Source organism: Sceloporus occidentalis, unplaced genomic scaffold (genome assembly GCF_023333645.1).
Source record: "Sceloporus occidentalis isolate IW3139 unplaced genomic scaffold, rSceOcc1.0.p SCAF_4, whole genome shotgun sequence".
In the NCBI taxonomy this organism is placed as follows: domain Eukaryota; kingdom Metazoa; phylum Chordata; class Lepidosauria; order Squamata; family Phrynosomatidae; genus Sceloporus; species Sceloporus occidentalis.
The window spans coordinates 142562658-142575760 of NW_028316984.1; the positions used below are offsets into that span (position 1 = coordinate 142562658).

The 13103-nt window shown below is 43.2% G+C and overlaps 1 protein-coding gene across 2 annotated transcripts; it reads left to right on the top strand.

Annotated features, from left to right (window-relative positions):
- Positions 1-1525: 1525 nt before the first annotated feature.
- On the top strand, positions 1526-11640 carry LOC149314745 (acyl-coenzyme A thioesterase 1-like). 2 transcript variants are annotated; one of them, XM_089521844.1, is made up of 3 exons: positions 1526-1600; positions 9116-9318; positions 10609-11637. In XM_089521844.1, the coding sequence occupies exons 1-3, from the start codon at positions 1549-1551 to the stop codon at positions 11212-11214; spliced, it is 861 nt and encodes a 286-aa protein (XP_089377970.1). In that variant the 5' UTR covers positions 1526-1548; the 3' UTR covers positions 11215-11637. The 2 variants fall into 2 exon arrangements, with proteins under 2 accessions (XP_089377970.1, XP_089377969.1); XM_089521843.1 differs by lacking the exon at positions 1526-1600 and adding an exon at positions 4979-5784 and having other exon boundaries at positions 10609-11640.
- The last annotated feature ends 1463 nt before the right edge of the window (positions 11641-13103 follow it).

Here is a 13103-nt window from a genome sequence, read left to right on the forward strand (position 1 = left end):
TCCAGCAAATTTCACAGGATATTAACAGTGGGTACATAGGGATAAATATGCTCCCATAAATATCTTCAAAAACAATCCATAATTAAGCACCTTCCTCCTTTTCAAGTTAGTGGGGTTGTAGCCCTGGCTGATCCTCACCTTGGATCTCCAGGCCCAGATTAAATAGCATTTCCTCACCATCACCTTGGCCCCATTTTAACACTATTCATAGAATCATAGAGTTGAAAGAGACCACAAGGACCATCCAGTCCAACCTCTGCTATTGTTACAGTATTTCTGTGTTATGGGACAAAAAATGGAAGCAAGCCTTGTACTGCCTTCATAGTTTAACTAATATAGCATTTTACATGTGAGTAAAAGATGTATCAATGCAAAATGCATGTTTATTTCAAAAAGTCTCCCTTATTTCAATGGGACGTGCTTCCAATTAAATGTCAGTGAAGGTTGCAGGTTCAGTATTATGAATGGGAATATTATTTCAGTTTAATATATATATATTATATATATATACACAATATAAATACTCAGGAATACCACTAGCCACATACAGTGGGCCCTTGGTATCCAATGGGTTTTGGTTCCCCCGTGGACAACCAAATCCGTGGATGCTCAAGTCCCACTAAATATAATGGTGTAGTAAAATGGTGTACCTTATACAAAATGGCAAAATGAAGGTTTACTTTTGGGAATTTATAGTTTTTTGAATATTTTCAAGCCGTGGATAATTGAATCCGTGAATAAAGAATCCGTGGATATGGGGAGCCAACTGTACCTGTGTACATATGTAAATAAGGCCCGGTACACACGGGCCAAAAGTAGCATGGCGCCGCTGATATAGGGCTCGGGAGCATGCAGCAACCGCACACTCCTGAACCCTAGTATGTATGGGTGGCGCCATCTTGATGCAGCACCATCCATACGGCATGTGCATCTGTGACGTGTCTTGTGATGCGTCCAAATGCCGTGGCACACAAGACATGTCACCGCAACACCCCAGAATGCAAATGGCACCTTGACGGTGTCGCGGGAAAGGAGCTCCATTTCGGAGCTCCTTTTTTCAGTGGATCGTTGGTGCGGCCATGTAGTTGCCATGGCAACAATCCAAGGAGAAAGGGACGGCCTTTGTCCACCCCTTTCTCCTAATCTGTACCAGGCCTAAGTCCCACTGTAGTCTATGAAACTTAATGCAAGTAAATGGCTATAGGATTAGAATTGGAATTGCATTTAGGTCCATTATATTAATGAGAAAGTGCTATCGCTAGCAATTCATTCTTAAGAAACAGGTGTTTCACAAAACCCAAACCAGGGTTCATGTTGTCATTGCACAGTCTAAGACAAAAGCCTCAGATGGAAGAGGTTGGGAGCAGTGATGGCAGCCTACAACTGTTCTGAGTTCCCTGGTCATTCCCATTTCTTGGAAGACAAAGCAGTAAGTGTTCCCAAGCATGATCTGCACCCCTAAACTGGCCTGCAACCCTCAGGTGTGAGGGAGCCCCCTCCTTTGTCAGCTGTGTTTAACTGCCAATCCTGCTGACCATTCTACATGGAATGGAGGAGGGTGTCATCTTGTCCTTTGCTTCAGGCAGCAAAACGTCTTCAGGTCAGCCCTGAACAAGATCTACAATTAAGCTACAATTCTCTAGGATGTACATATTTATTGTGATATAAAAACTCTTGTGTTTCATTTTATTGGATAGACACATGCCACCTTGTTAGTATTCACCTATGTGAACAGGAGTACAGCAAATAGCAATAGCAACTACATTAAGTACTTGCAATAGCAAGTATACTACTTATCAGTGTACTTAAGCATTCCCTAAAGGGTTTACAATGTATAAGCTGATTGCCCCCAGCAAGATGGATACTCATTTTAGCGACCTCGGAAGGATACTAGGCTGAGTCGACCCTGAGCCCCTGGCTGGAATTGAACTCATAACTTTGTGGTTTGTGAGTGAGTGGCTGCAGTACTGGCATTTAACCACTGCGCCACTAAATAAAAAGGTTGTAAAGGATAAGCAAGTGTGACTTACTTCCAAATGTGCTTTTTTCTTTGAGACCAATAATTAGTTTTATTCTCAATATAGTACAAACAGTATACACAAATACGCAACAGAAAAGCAAGTTTAAAATATGTTTAAAGGAGGTAGGCTTAGGGAGCTGGGTATGTTTAGCCTGGAGAAGCAAAGGTTAAGGGATGACATGATAGCCATGTTTAAATATTTAAAGGGATGTCATATTGAAGATGGTGCAAGCTTGGCTTTTGCGATGGGTGCAACTCTGCTATAGAAATAATGCAATTTAACACCACTTTAGGTGCTGTAGATCTATCCTATGGAATCCTGGGATTTGTAGTTATACAAGATTTTATAAGGAATTTGTACTTTTACACCTGCTCTGCCAAAGAGTACTGGTACCTCACAAATAAATCCCAGGATTCTGTTGGATGGAGCTGTGGCTGTTAAAGTGGTGTCAAACTGCATTATTTCTACAGATGCACCCTAGGCCATGGAGCAATTGATTCAAGCTGCAGGAAAAGATTCCATCTAAACATTAGGAAGACATTTCTGATAGTTTGACAGTGGAAAATGTTGCCTTTGGATGTAGTCCTTCTTTGGATATTTTTGAACAGAAACCAGATGGCTATTTGTTGGGAATGCTTTGATTCTGTCTTTCTGCATGGAAGACAGTTGGACTGGATGGTCCTTGTGGTCTCTTCCAATTCTATGATTCTAGGTGCAAGATGACATCAAAATATAATTAGAGTCATGGACGATGCCCTCAAACCTTAACAGTTACTGATGCATATACAGACACATAATCATGTTAGTCTGGAATATCACTATGAAAAAGGCTCTTGTCACACCTTTGAGACTGTGTGAAACAAGTTGTAGCATGTTTCCTCAGATGCATGGAGTGAACTGGTGCCCAAGAAGGACCTTTACAATTAGACTGCATGAATAGCCACGGTGTATGTGTGGTGTTATAGTCCTCTGGAGACCAGGTTTTGAATCTCTGTTCTGCCATGAAATCCATCGGGTGACTTTGGGTAAGTCATACACTCTCAGCTTCAGAGGGTGGCAATGGCAAGGGCAAACCCCCTCTGAAGAAGAAACTTGCCAAGAAAGCTCTGTGATAGGGTCGCCGTAAGTCAAAACCACTTAAAGATACACAACAAACGTGTGGTGTAGTGATTTCAGTGCTGGACTATGACTCTGGAGTGTGTATGTGTGGTGTGCCTTCACGTTATTTCTAGTTTATGGCAACACTATCATGGGGTTTTCTTGGCAAGGTTTGTTTAGTGGAGGTCTGCCATTGCCTTCCCCTGAGGCTGAGAGAATATTGCCTAAAGTCACCCAATAGGTTTCATGGCTGAATGGGAAAATGAACCCTGGACTCCAGAGTGTAGTTCAACACTCAAACCACTACGGCACGTTGGCTTCAAATCCCTGTTCGAGCATAAAAACCCACTGGGGTGACTTTGGGCAAGTCACATTCTTTCAACCTCAGACGATGGTGATGGCAAATTAACGTGAGTCAAACATTCTAATGTACTGATGTGACTCATAAATTATAATTCCCATATATCGCTGAAGGAGATCCAGTGTGGCGTAGTGGGTTGAGCATTGGAAGACGACACTGGAGACCAGGCTTCAAAATCCCATGGAAACAATATGGACGTTCTTACAGCTTTAATTCAGGTTAGACCAGCAGATACAATAGAGAAACAATAGGATCTGAGATATATATATATATATATATATATAGAGAGAGAGAGAGAGAGAGAGAGAGAGAGAGAGAGAGAGAATAAAACTGGATAAATCATAGAGTGAGAAAAATGTTCAAATGGAGAATACAGATGAAGGACAAGAACTATGTAAGAAACTTGGTTACATATAGAAATCAATAATAGATAAGGATAAGGAAATTAAAAGGTAAAAATATATGAAAAAAGAGATATAAAGTAGGATTGGAAAAAGATATAGTTGACCTCATAGAAAATGACAGCAGGAAAGAGAAAGTTAACTGGAAAAAAATAGAATATAAGGTGAACCTAACCAGGAAGAATTAAGTTACAAACAATATTAGTTAAAGAAGCTAGATGAATATATACTCATCCCTCCCCCTTTGCTGGGGTTAGGGGCACTGGACCCCTGTGAATGTGGAAAAACCACAAATAACAAAAACACTTTGTTTTTACCTGGGACAGAAAACCTCTCTAGGAATCTCTAGGTCCTCCAGCGCAACTCTGTGATCAACATCTGCCAGACAATCGCCATAGAACCGCGCTAGAGGAGCTGCAAAGGCCTAGTGGAGTCTTCTCCCTAGCAATCTCTGGGTCCTCCAGTTCAACCTTTGGTTAAAGGTGACCACAGAGTTGCGCTGGAGGACCTAGATATTACTAGAGAGGGACGTTTTAATGCAATCCGTGAATAATCAAATCCGCAAAAGTCAAAGCTGAAAATGTGGAGGGATGAGTGTATAGGGTGTGTATTAGTATTTGTTTGTTTGTATAGGCATTGCTGTGTGAGTATTACGTTATCTGTTATTTGTATATATGTATTTTAATCTAATGAAAACTTTTATTGGTGACCTTGGGCAAGTCACAATCTCTCAGCCTCGGAGGATGGCCTGCTCTGACTTTTGAACTGAGGGAAACAAGATTTAAAATGACACATGGTTTACACAAACTGGACGAACATGGGGGGGGGGGGTTAATTGTAAATACAGAGATTATATAAATCATATTTACAAATATGTAAATCTACATATTTACAATTGTCAAGCAATTGTAAATATAGATAAAATATAGAACGAAAAAATAGATAAAACAAAATGTGATTACTGTTATTGTTGTTGTTATACTGTGTATTATTTGCTGTAATAATAATAATAATAATCACGCTCTGAAGAAGAAACTTGCCAAGAAAACCCTGGGGTAGGTAGGGTCGCCCACGAATCACAAGTGGGGCACACAACAACAACAACAACAACAACAAATCCTCCAGAAACTGAGGCAGGGCAGCAGGGGCCAAGAGTGGAGCACCTGAGGAGGAGGAGGAGGAGGAGGAAGAAGAGGCCCTTCCTTTCCCGAGGAGAGCGGCAGGCGAGGCCTCCTGAGGCGGGCATCCAGGCCGCCAGGCCCCGCCGCTTGCGCAATAAAAGGCCGGCTCTGCCGAGGCCTTTCTCCATCCATGGCCTACTTGGCGCTCCGGCTCTTTGGGCCGGGCCTGGGCCTGGGCCTGGGCCGGGCCTGCGCGCACCTGAAGCGGCCTCCCGGGCACCTGGCTCCCTCCCTTTCCTCCTCCTCCTCCTCTTTCTCCCCGATGGAGCCCCGCGTGGCCTTCTCCCCCGCCGGGCGCAGCCTCTTCGACCAGCCGCTGGGCGTCTCGGTGGAGGCGCTCCGTCCCGAGCAGGAGGTCACCCTCCGGGCTCGGCTGCAGGACGAAGCCGGGGAGGTCTTCGAGTCGCGGGCCCTGTTCCGGGCCGACGGCGAGGGGCGGGTGGACGTGAGCCGGTCGGAGGCCCTGGTCGGGGGCAGCTACTCGGGCCTGGAGCCCCTGGGCCTCCTGTGGGCGCTGAAGCCGCAGCGGGGCCCGAGGCGCCTGGTCAAGCGCCAGGTGGAGAGCCCCTTCCTGCTGGAGGTGGCGGTGCTGGAGGGCCACGGCGGAGGCGGAGGCAAGCTCCTGGCCAAGGGCAGCCACGAGCGGGCCTTCCTCGGCCCAGGCCTCGCCAGGAGCCCCGTCAGGGAAGGGCCGCTCCGGGCCACCCTCTTCCTGCCCCCCGGTGAGCCCCAGGCGCCCGGCGGACTCCAGGCAGGGCAGGCGCCATGGTTGCTGCTGCCTTCCAGGCCTCTCTCCTGAGGGCTTCAAAACCTTAGTCCTAGGCTCAGGCCACTGCGCTACACTGTCTTTCTGCCACGGTTGTTGTTGTTTTATACCCAAGACGTTTCTGACTTATGGTGGTGAGCCTAATGCCTGTAGTAGTTTGAGTACTGGACTGTGACTCCAGAGTCCAGGATGTGATTCCCTACTTGGCCATGAAACCCACTGACCTTGGGCAAGTCACACTCTCTCAGCTTTAGGGGAAGGCAAGGGGAAACCTCATATGAAAAAGCCTTGCCAAGAAAACCCTCTGCTAGGGTCGCCCTAAGTTGGAAACGCCTTGAAGGCACACAACCACAACAACAAAGACCTATCCCAGGGTTTTCTGGGGCTGGAGGATGGGACGCCCAAGATCCCCCAGTGGTTTTCCATGGCCTAGCAGAGAATCAAACCCCCGTCTCCAGATCTACTGTGCCCAAATCACTACAACACAGTCTTCCTGCCAGACTGCGGTGTAAATATAGTGCCTTCTCCAATAGTATCCATCCCTTCCGTATTTGCAGAAGTTTTGTTTTTGAGATGACAGCTCCAGGAACCATCCTAGGCGCTTGGTGGGCTTGGAAGTGATCTGAAAGATAATTTCCCCTAGTTCTGCCTCAAAAACCTTACTCATAAGTAGGTTTGAATGGAAAAGATCCATTGTTCAAAATATTTTGATCCCTGAGTCTTCTCCCCTGATCCAGGTCATTTGCTTTCTTGATGCTGGTCTTTGACCATAATAAAGAATTGCATTTCATTCATTTCACTTCATTTGCTTTCTTGGTAAGAGTACATGGCTGAGTGATGGGGAGAAACCAGTATGGGACAGGTATTCCTCGGGCGATGACGGAGATGTGGTCCTGGAGTTTATTTCTTCCAACGTTTTTTGGTACCAGAGGTAGAAATAACACGGAGAGAATAGGGACAGGTTCCTACACCACAGAAAAGAAGAGCAGTTTGACACATTTTGGCAAACTTTATTCAAAGCAAACATTCTGCACATGTAAAATGAAACAACCAGGTTAGGTAAGACTTATGTAAGTAAATAAAAACATTTTGTAACTTCTAGAATTAACTTTAAAAACCTCCCAAAATGCTTCCTAGAATGGTTCCCCCCCCCTCCCTTCATCAACTTTGACTTTTCTTATAACTTTCCATTTTGTTAGTGAACTTATGCTTTTTCAACATGCCAGGTAGCTGCTTAGGCAAGCTAGTCAACTTTCTCATTTTCTTTCTGTCTTGCTCTTTGCATAAGGTAGGTTACCTGGAGCAGAATCCCATTCTTTCCCATGCTTTATTGCCTTGTTTACTGCAGACACAGTAGTCTGTCTTTCTCCAGCCTTCCTTCAGTGTCTGCCCAAATGCCAATGCTGCTCCCCCCCCCCCCAAAAAAATATCCAACTGGAGAGAAGACAAGATAAGTGGGCCTGGGGCTTGGGCTAGGCTTCTGTGAAAACGTCATTAAAAAGGGGCTTCTTTATCAGAGGCTTTGTTAACTGAGGTAGACTGAGTATTGGATGAGACTTTAACCATTTTATTGCTTTAGTACAAAGCCATATCAATAAGCATATAGAATCATAGAGTTGGAAGAGACCACAAGGGCTAGAATACAATAAAAGTTTCATAGGCCCTCTCCAAACGGGCCTTTGCGGCACCCCCACCACACACTGGGGTTGACCAAGGGCACACCGCCCATATTGTCCTCACCCCTAGCACGTGATGGGGGCGTCAAAATGGCAGTGCCCTGTACACATGGGCGCCGCCATTTTGACACGACGGATGCTTAGCATCCGCATGTCCCAGCGTCATAAGGACGTCACGAGTGTGCCATTGGCGCACTGCAACATTCTTATGGCGCCGCAAGAAGGACCCGCTTTTTGCAAGTCCTTTTCGCTGTGCTGCAGCTCCCTCGCACAGCAAAACAAGGCGTGGGCAGACCGCCCCTTTTGGGCGGTCTGTATCCCACCATAGTAACTTAAAATGCATCCTAGCCATAGTCTCATATGTTGTTGTTGTTGTTGTTGTTGTTGTTGTGTGCCTTCAAGTCATTTCTGACTTATGGTGACCCCAAATTGAACCTATCATGGGATTTTCTTGGCAGGTTTCTTCAGAGGATATTTGCCATTGCCATCCTCTGAGGCTGAGAGAGTGTGACTTGCCCAAGGTCACCCTGTGGGCTTCCATGGCTGAAATACATATAAACTATAATTCAAGTTGTTGTGAGGACTAGGTCTAGATTCAGATATGCTGACGCTCCAAACTATGTCAGGCTTAAATGACCCTATAGCATTGTTAAAACATGTGCATTATTCTAAATATTATGTAAAAATTTGAAATTTGGAAAAATGTTTTTGCATTTCAGGCCATAAACCAGTTCCCAAACTTTAGTCTTTCAGACTTCAGCTCCCAGAATTCCTGACTGTTGACCAAACTAGTTAGGTCTTCTGGGAGTAGAAGTCAAGAACACTTGGACGACCAAAGCTTGGGAAACATTGTCCTAAATGATAATTTACTTATCTTGTTTGTAAACCTGGCACTGAGGCTATGGGGAGCAGCCATATGCCTTTAACTCATTGGAAGAAAGATGGGGTATGTATGTGTATAGCTAACAAATAAATCCTTTGAAATATATATATATGTGTGTGTGTGTGCATATATATATACACACATACACACACACACACCCTTTGAAAATACTTGAATAAACTACTTAACTAACCTAGTGTCTTCCTTTTAATGGTATAGCAAAGCTCATACCCTTAAGAAACCTGTTTTAATTTTAACAACAATGCAGCTGACACCTCTGGTGTGATGTGTCTTTGTATCTCTTCTTCTGTAGAACAAGTGGACCCCTTTACAATACAGTTACAGCACTATGATTCTACTTTAACTATCATGGTTTCATCCCCTGGAATCCTGGGATCTCCAGTTTAGAGAGGAGGATTTAGCATTTTCAGCCAGATTTCTCACCAAACTACAAAACCCAGGATACAACCATCTACAACCACAGCAGTTAAAATGCAACCAAAGTGCTCTAGTTGTATAATGTGAAGGGGCCCACTATAAAAATATAAGATGTAGGCAGGGAGGTTGCATTTTGTTTTTGAGAAGTCCCTGACTTCCAGTCTGCCCAGAATAAGTCAGCAGTGATTGCCACATATTATTGCTTGACATATGGTACAGTTTTGTTGTAACTTTTTGGATTCTAAAAGCATCAAAATAAAAACAGTACTATTTCTTTGCATCTCTTACAGATGATGGCCCCTTTCCTGGAATAATTGATATTTATGGAACTGGAGGAGGTCTTCCTGAATACCGAGCGTGTCTCTTGGCCAATTATGGTTTTGCTGTGTTAGCACTGGCCTATTATGGCTATGAAGATCTTCCCAAACAAATGAAGGAATTCCATCTGGAGTATTTTGAAGAAGCTGTAAATTACATGCTAAAACACCCCAAGGTAGTACCATGTGTGGACGGCCTTCATAAAAATAGGAGTTCTGTCATCACTAAATTTACTGCACTTCACAGCTGGAAAAAGGCTTGTGCAGCTTGAAATTAGGGCTTCAATCATGGCTCAGTCATTCTGGCTATTACAAGCCAGATAGTATAGATAGGAAGAAGAAACTTCAACTATCTAATATATGTAAATGACACCATAATCATGGTACTGGAGAAGGTTGCTGTGGATACCGTGGATGACCAAGAAGATAAACAAATGGGTCCTAGAACCATTCAAACCTGAACTCTACTTGAAAGGCATGATGATGAAACTGAGACTGTTGCACTTTGGCCATAAGATGAGAGGGCATGACGCATTAAAAAAGACAATAATGCTAGGAAAGATAAACGGTTGTAGAAAGACCGTACACCAGATGGCTAAACTCAGTCAGGGAGGCCATGGGCATGAATTTGCAGAACCAAAGCAGAGCAGTGGAAAATGCAGGGCTTGAACTACAATAACGAGTAGTACAGGATATTTTAATTCTTTCAGAAGATGTATTACCGTAGCACTTACACATTATTCAACAAAGCAAAGATGTCCATACCCGAGGAACAGCTGTGAAGAATGGATTTTCCTCTGTCATATAGATTTGCTAGCTAGATAGCATTGTGGAGAGAGGGTAATATGTCAGATTTCTTTGGAGAAAGCTTACTTTCCAATGTTTTGTATTTTAGTCCTGCTTGAGAAAGCGATGGCTGGTGACTACCATGTTAATGGGGTGGTGACTCCACACTGGGTTTCAGTTCAGACTTTAGAGGAACCATTCAAGATGCTGAGCCTCCTCCAAAATAGTTTCAGCACCTTGGATGATAATTGAAATTTCAGAGTAAAATCTGGATTCACCAGCCCTCACTGCCATGAAACAAGAATTACTGTATTATTCCTGCTCTGGGTAGTCTGAATTAATGATTCAACCCTGTTAACTCAGCTGAACTAAGATAGGCACATGATTACTGGACTTGCTTTATATTTTGAACTTCATACTTTGTGCTAAGCTCCTGAAGCAAAACTACATTTTTTTAAAAAAGGAGAACAACTATTTGCCTTTCTTGCAGTTGTGTGTGTGTGTAATATGCAGAAAAGCCAAAGAATCCGTTCAGATTTCTATCTTAACTAGAGATGAATAAATTGGGATGTTACCCACAATATATTTATGTTGTGAACGGTACGGATAAGATACACTTGCACAATTCTTACAGCATGGCTCTGATTTCCTTTTCTCTCATTTTCTTTCTACACCTTCAGGTCAAAGGCCCAGGAATTGGGCTGCTTGGACACTCCAAAGGAGGTGATCTCTGTATTTCCATGGCCTCTTTCTTAAAGGGTATAACTGCGACTGTCACAGTCAATGGCTCTATAGCCAATGTTGGTGCAACACTGCACTATAAGGACATCACCATTCCGCCTCTTGGCTTTAACCCAAAACGGGCCAAAATGGATAAGAATGGGCTTGTTGACATTATTGACGTACTGGACAATCCACTTGAGGGCCAGGGGCGCCAAAGCCTTATTCCACTGGAGAAGGCTGAAGGACACTTTATGTTTATTGTAGGCAAGGATGATCATAACTGGAAAAGTGAATTCTTTGCAAATGAGGCCTCCAAAATTTTGCAAGCTCATGGAAAAGAAAAACCAGAGATAATCTGCTATCCTGGAGCAGGACATTACATTGAACCACCTTATACACCAATGTGCCCAGCTTCCATGCATCTCTTGGTAGGTCGCCCAGCAATATGGGGAGGGGAGCCCAGGGCTCATGCAGCAGCACAGGTGGATGCTTGGAAGCAGATCCAAGTTTTCTTCCACAAACACCTCAGTAATGAACAAGATGAAAGACAGAGCAAGCTGTGAGAGCCCTGGGTATGTGATGCAAATGTTATGTATCTTGTAAGAAAGAGTCTGGATGTATGTTATGCTAAGCAAAATGTAAATGGAATAAAGTTGAAATGTATACAAGGTAAGCATCTGCAAGGAGACTCTGATGTGAAGGGCCCAGTACTTCCACCACTACCACTCATTAAACTTATGCCTAAGGTACTTATTCTGCACTGGTGTTTTGTAGACTGAAAACTGCATAATTTTAATAGGAAGTATACTATTCACTTCTGGGAAGAATTCCAAAATGGCCTAGTTGCCTTGCCAAGATGAAAAATTGTGTGTTCTGATGTTAGATTGTAAATGTGCACAAAGCAGACTAGTCCTTTCCCTTTTTCTTTTCGCCTCATACATATAATAAATGCTACAGTTTTAATTCCTCACATCAAGTGGTATTTTATTAAAGGTATAGTTTATTAAAAGTATACTTATATTTTGGGTGTAAACTGGTCAGCTGTACATATTAGGGGAGATCTGTACAAATATTAAGTGAATAGGAGAATACCCTCTTTTCCTCCAAGTTTGTTCTTTTTGTGGGAAGGGAATGTTAAAGTGTAATCTTGTTGTGGTGTTGTATGTTTTCAAACCATTTTGGATTTAGGGTGATCCTAAATGAGATTTTCATGGCAGAATCTGTTCAGAGAGGGTTTGCCCTGGTCTTTCTCTGAGGCTGTGGGTATATGTTATGCTCTTTCAAAAAGAATGCTCTGAAGAAGAGCTCCACACTTTGGTGTGATATGGAACATAAAAATGGAGGGGATTATTTCCTAAATCTTCCAGTGGGAAGAGCTCTCTCTACTCAGCTCTTTGAAATGGAGCTCTTCCTAGCCAAAAAAAATCCTTGCCAGTCCTGAAATGGGAGCAGATATGTTAGCTGGGAAGGAACAAATTTCAAGCATCATCCTTAATCCTTCACTTGTGGGGGATAATCATGAGTAAGTAAACTACTGCTTCAGATAGGTAGGAGATGTCTTTAATAGCAGGCCCAGTAGTTTTTATGTCTGTTCAGACAGCGGAGAGAAAAGCCTTAATCTAGACACTGTTCTAGATTTCCCCTAGATCTATCCCATGGAGGGAGAAGCTAGGGAGAACATTCCATAAGGTTGTCAGTGTAAGGATTATACTTACAACCTTATGGAATGTTCTCCCAAGCTTTTCCTTCCATGGGATATATCTAAGGGAAATCTAGTGTAACAGAAATTTGAGGAAACTTAAAAATCTAGGATTGACAGAGCAAGGAATTCGCAAGAGGACCTAGTAATTGAAAATCCATAAGTTTATTTCCAATTGTCGACAAAGAAAAACATTGAACTCAGTGGAATTCAAGTTCCAAAAAGCTGAAGCTCCGAACAAGACAAAATGGCTCTTTTTATATTATTCAAAGAAGCTTCTTCAATACACCCGATTGGCTAATTGCAATTTAAACATACAGAATTCTTACAATCAGAACAGAAAGACATGCATACATTAAAACTGCATCATCACTCCTTACCCCCTCCTGTAGGAATTTAGTAGCTTTCCTCCTAACCTTGCTTCTGAATGTACTTATCTCAGTACATTATGTTATGTCTTTTTACTGGTGCCAGCTTCCATCCAGGTCAAGATGCACTCCTTATTCCTTTGCTCTAGTTTTTCTAAACTCCAAGCCTTTATTTCAAAAACCATCTCTCTGGCTGACAAAGGTGACTCCATCTTTCTATAGCTTTTTTATTTCAACAAGGAATTTCCACCACACTAGAAGTGCAGGAGTTTAACTGAAGAAAACCAAAAAGGCATGTTGGCTACTGCAGACCCAGTGAGCATGAGAAGAACCCATGAACGCTACATGACATGTAGTTTGCAAAGGGCTCCCCACACGTAGGTCC

What these genes read in the sequence shown, in the direction of transcription:
- LOC149314745 (XM_089521843.1), top strand. Translation starts at nt 5,193, where the DNA reads ATGGCCTACTTGGCGCTCCGGCTCTTTGGGCCGGGCCTGGGCCTGGGC. An exon ending in CACCCTCTTCCTGCCCCCCG is followed by an intron (nt 5,785 to 9,115) that starts GTGAGCCCCAGG and finishes CATCTCTTACAG; the next exon opens with ATGATGGCCCCTTTCCTGGA. An exon ending in ACATGCTAAAACACCCCAAG is followed by an intron (nt 9,319 to 10,608) that starts GTAGTACCATGT and finishes CTACACCTTCAG; the next exon opens with GTCAAAGGCCCAGGAATTGG.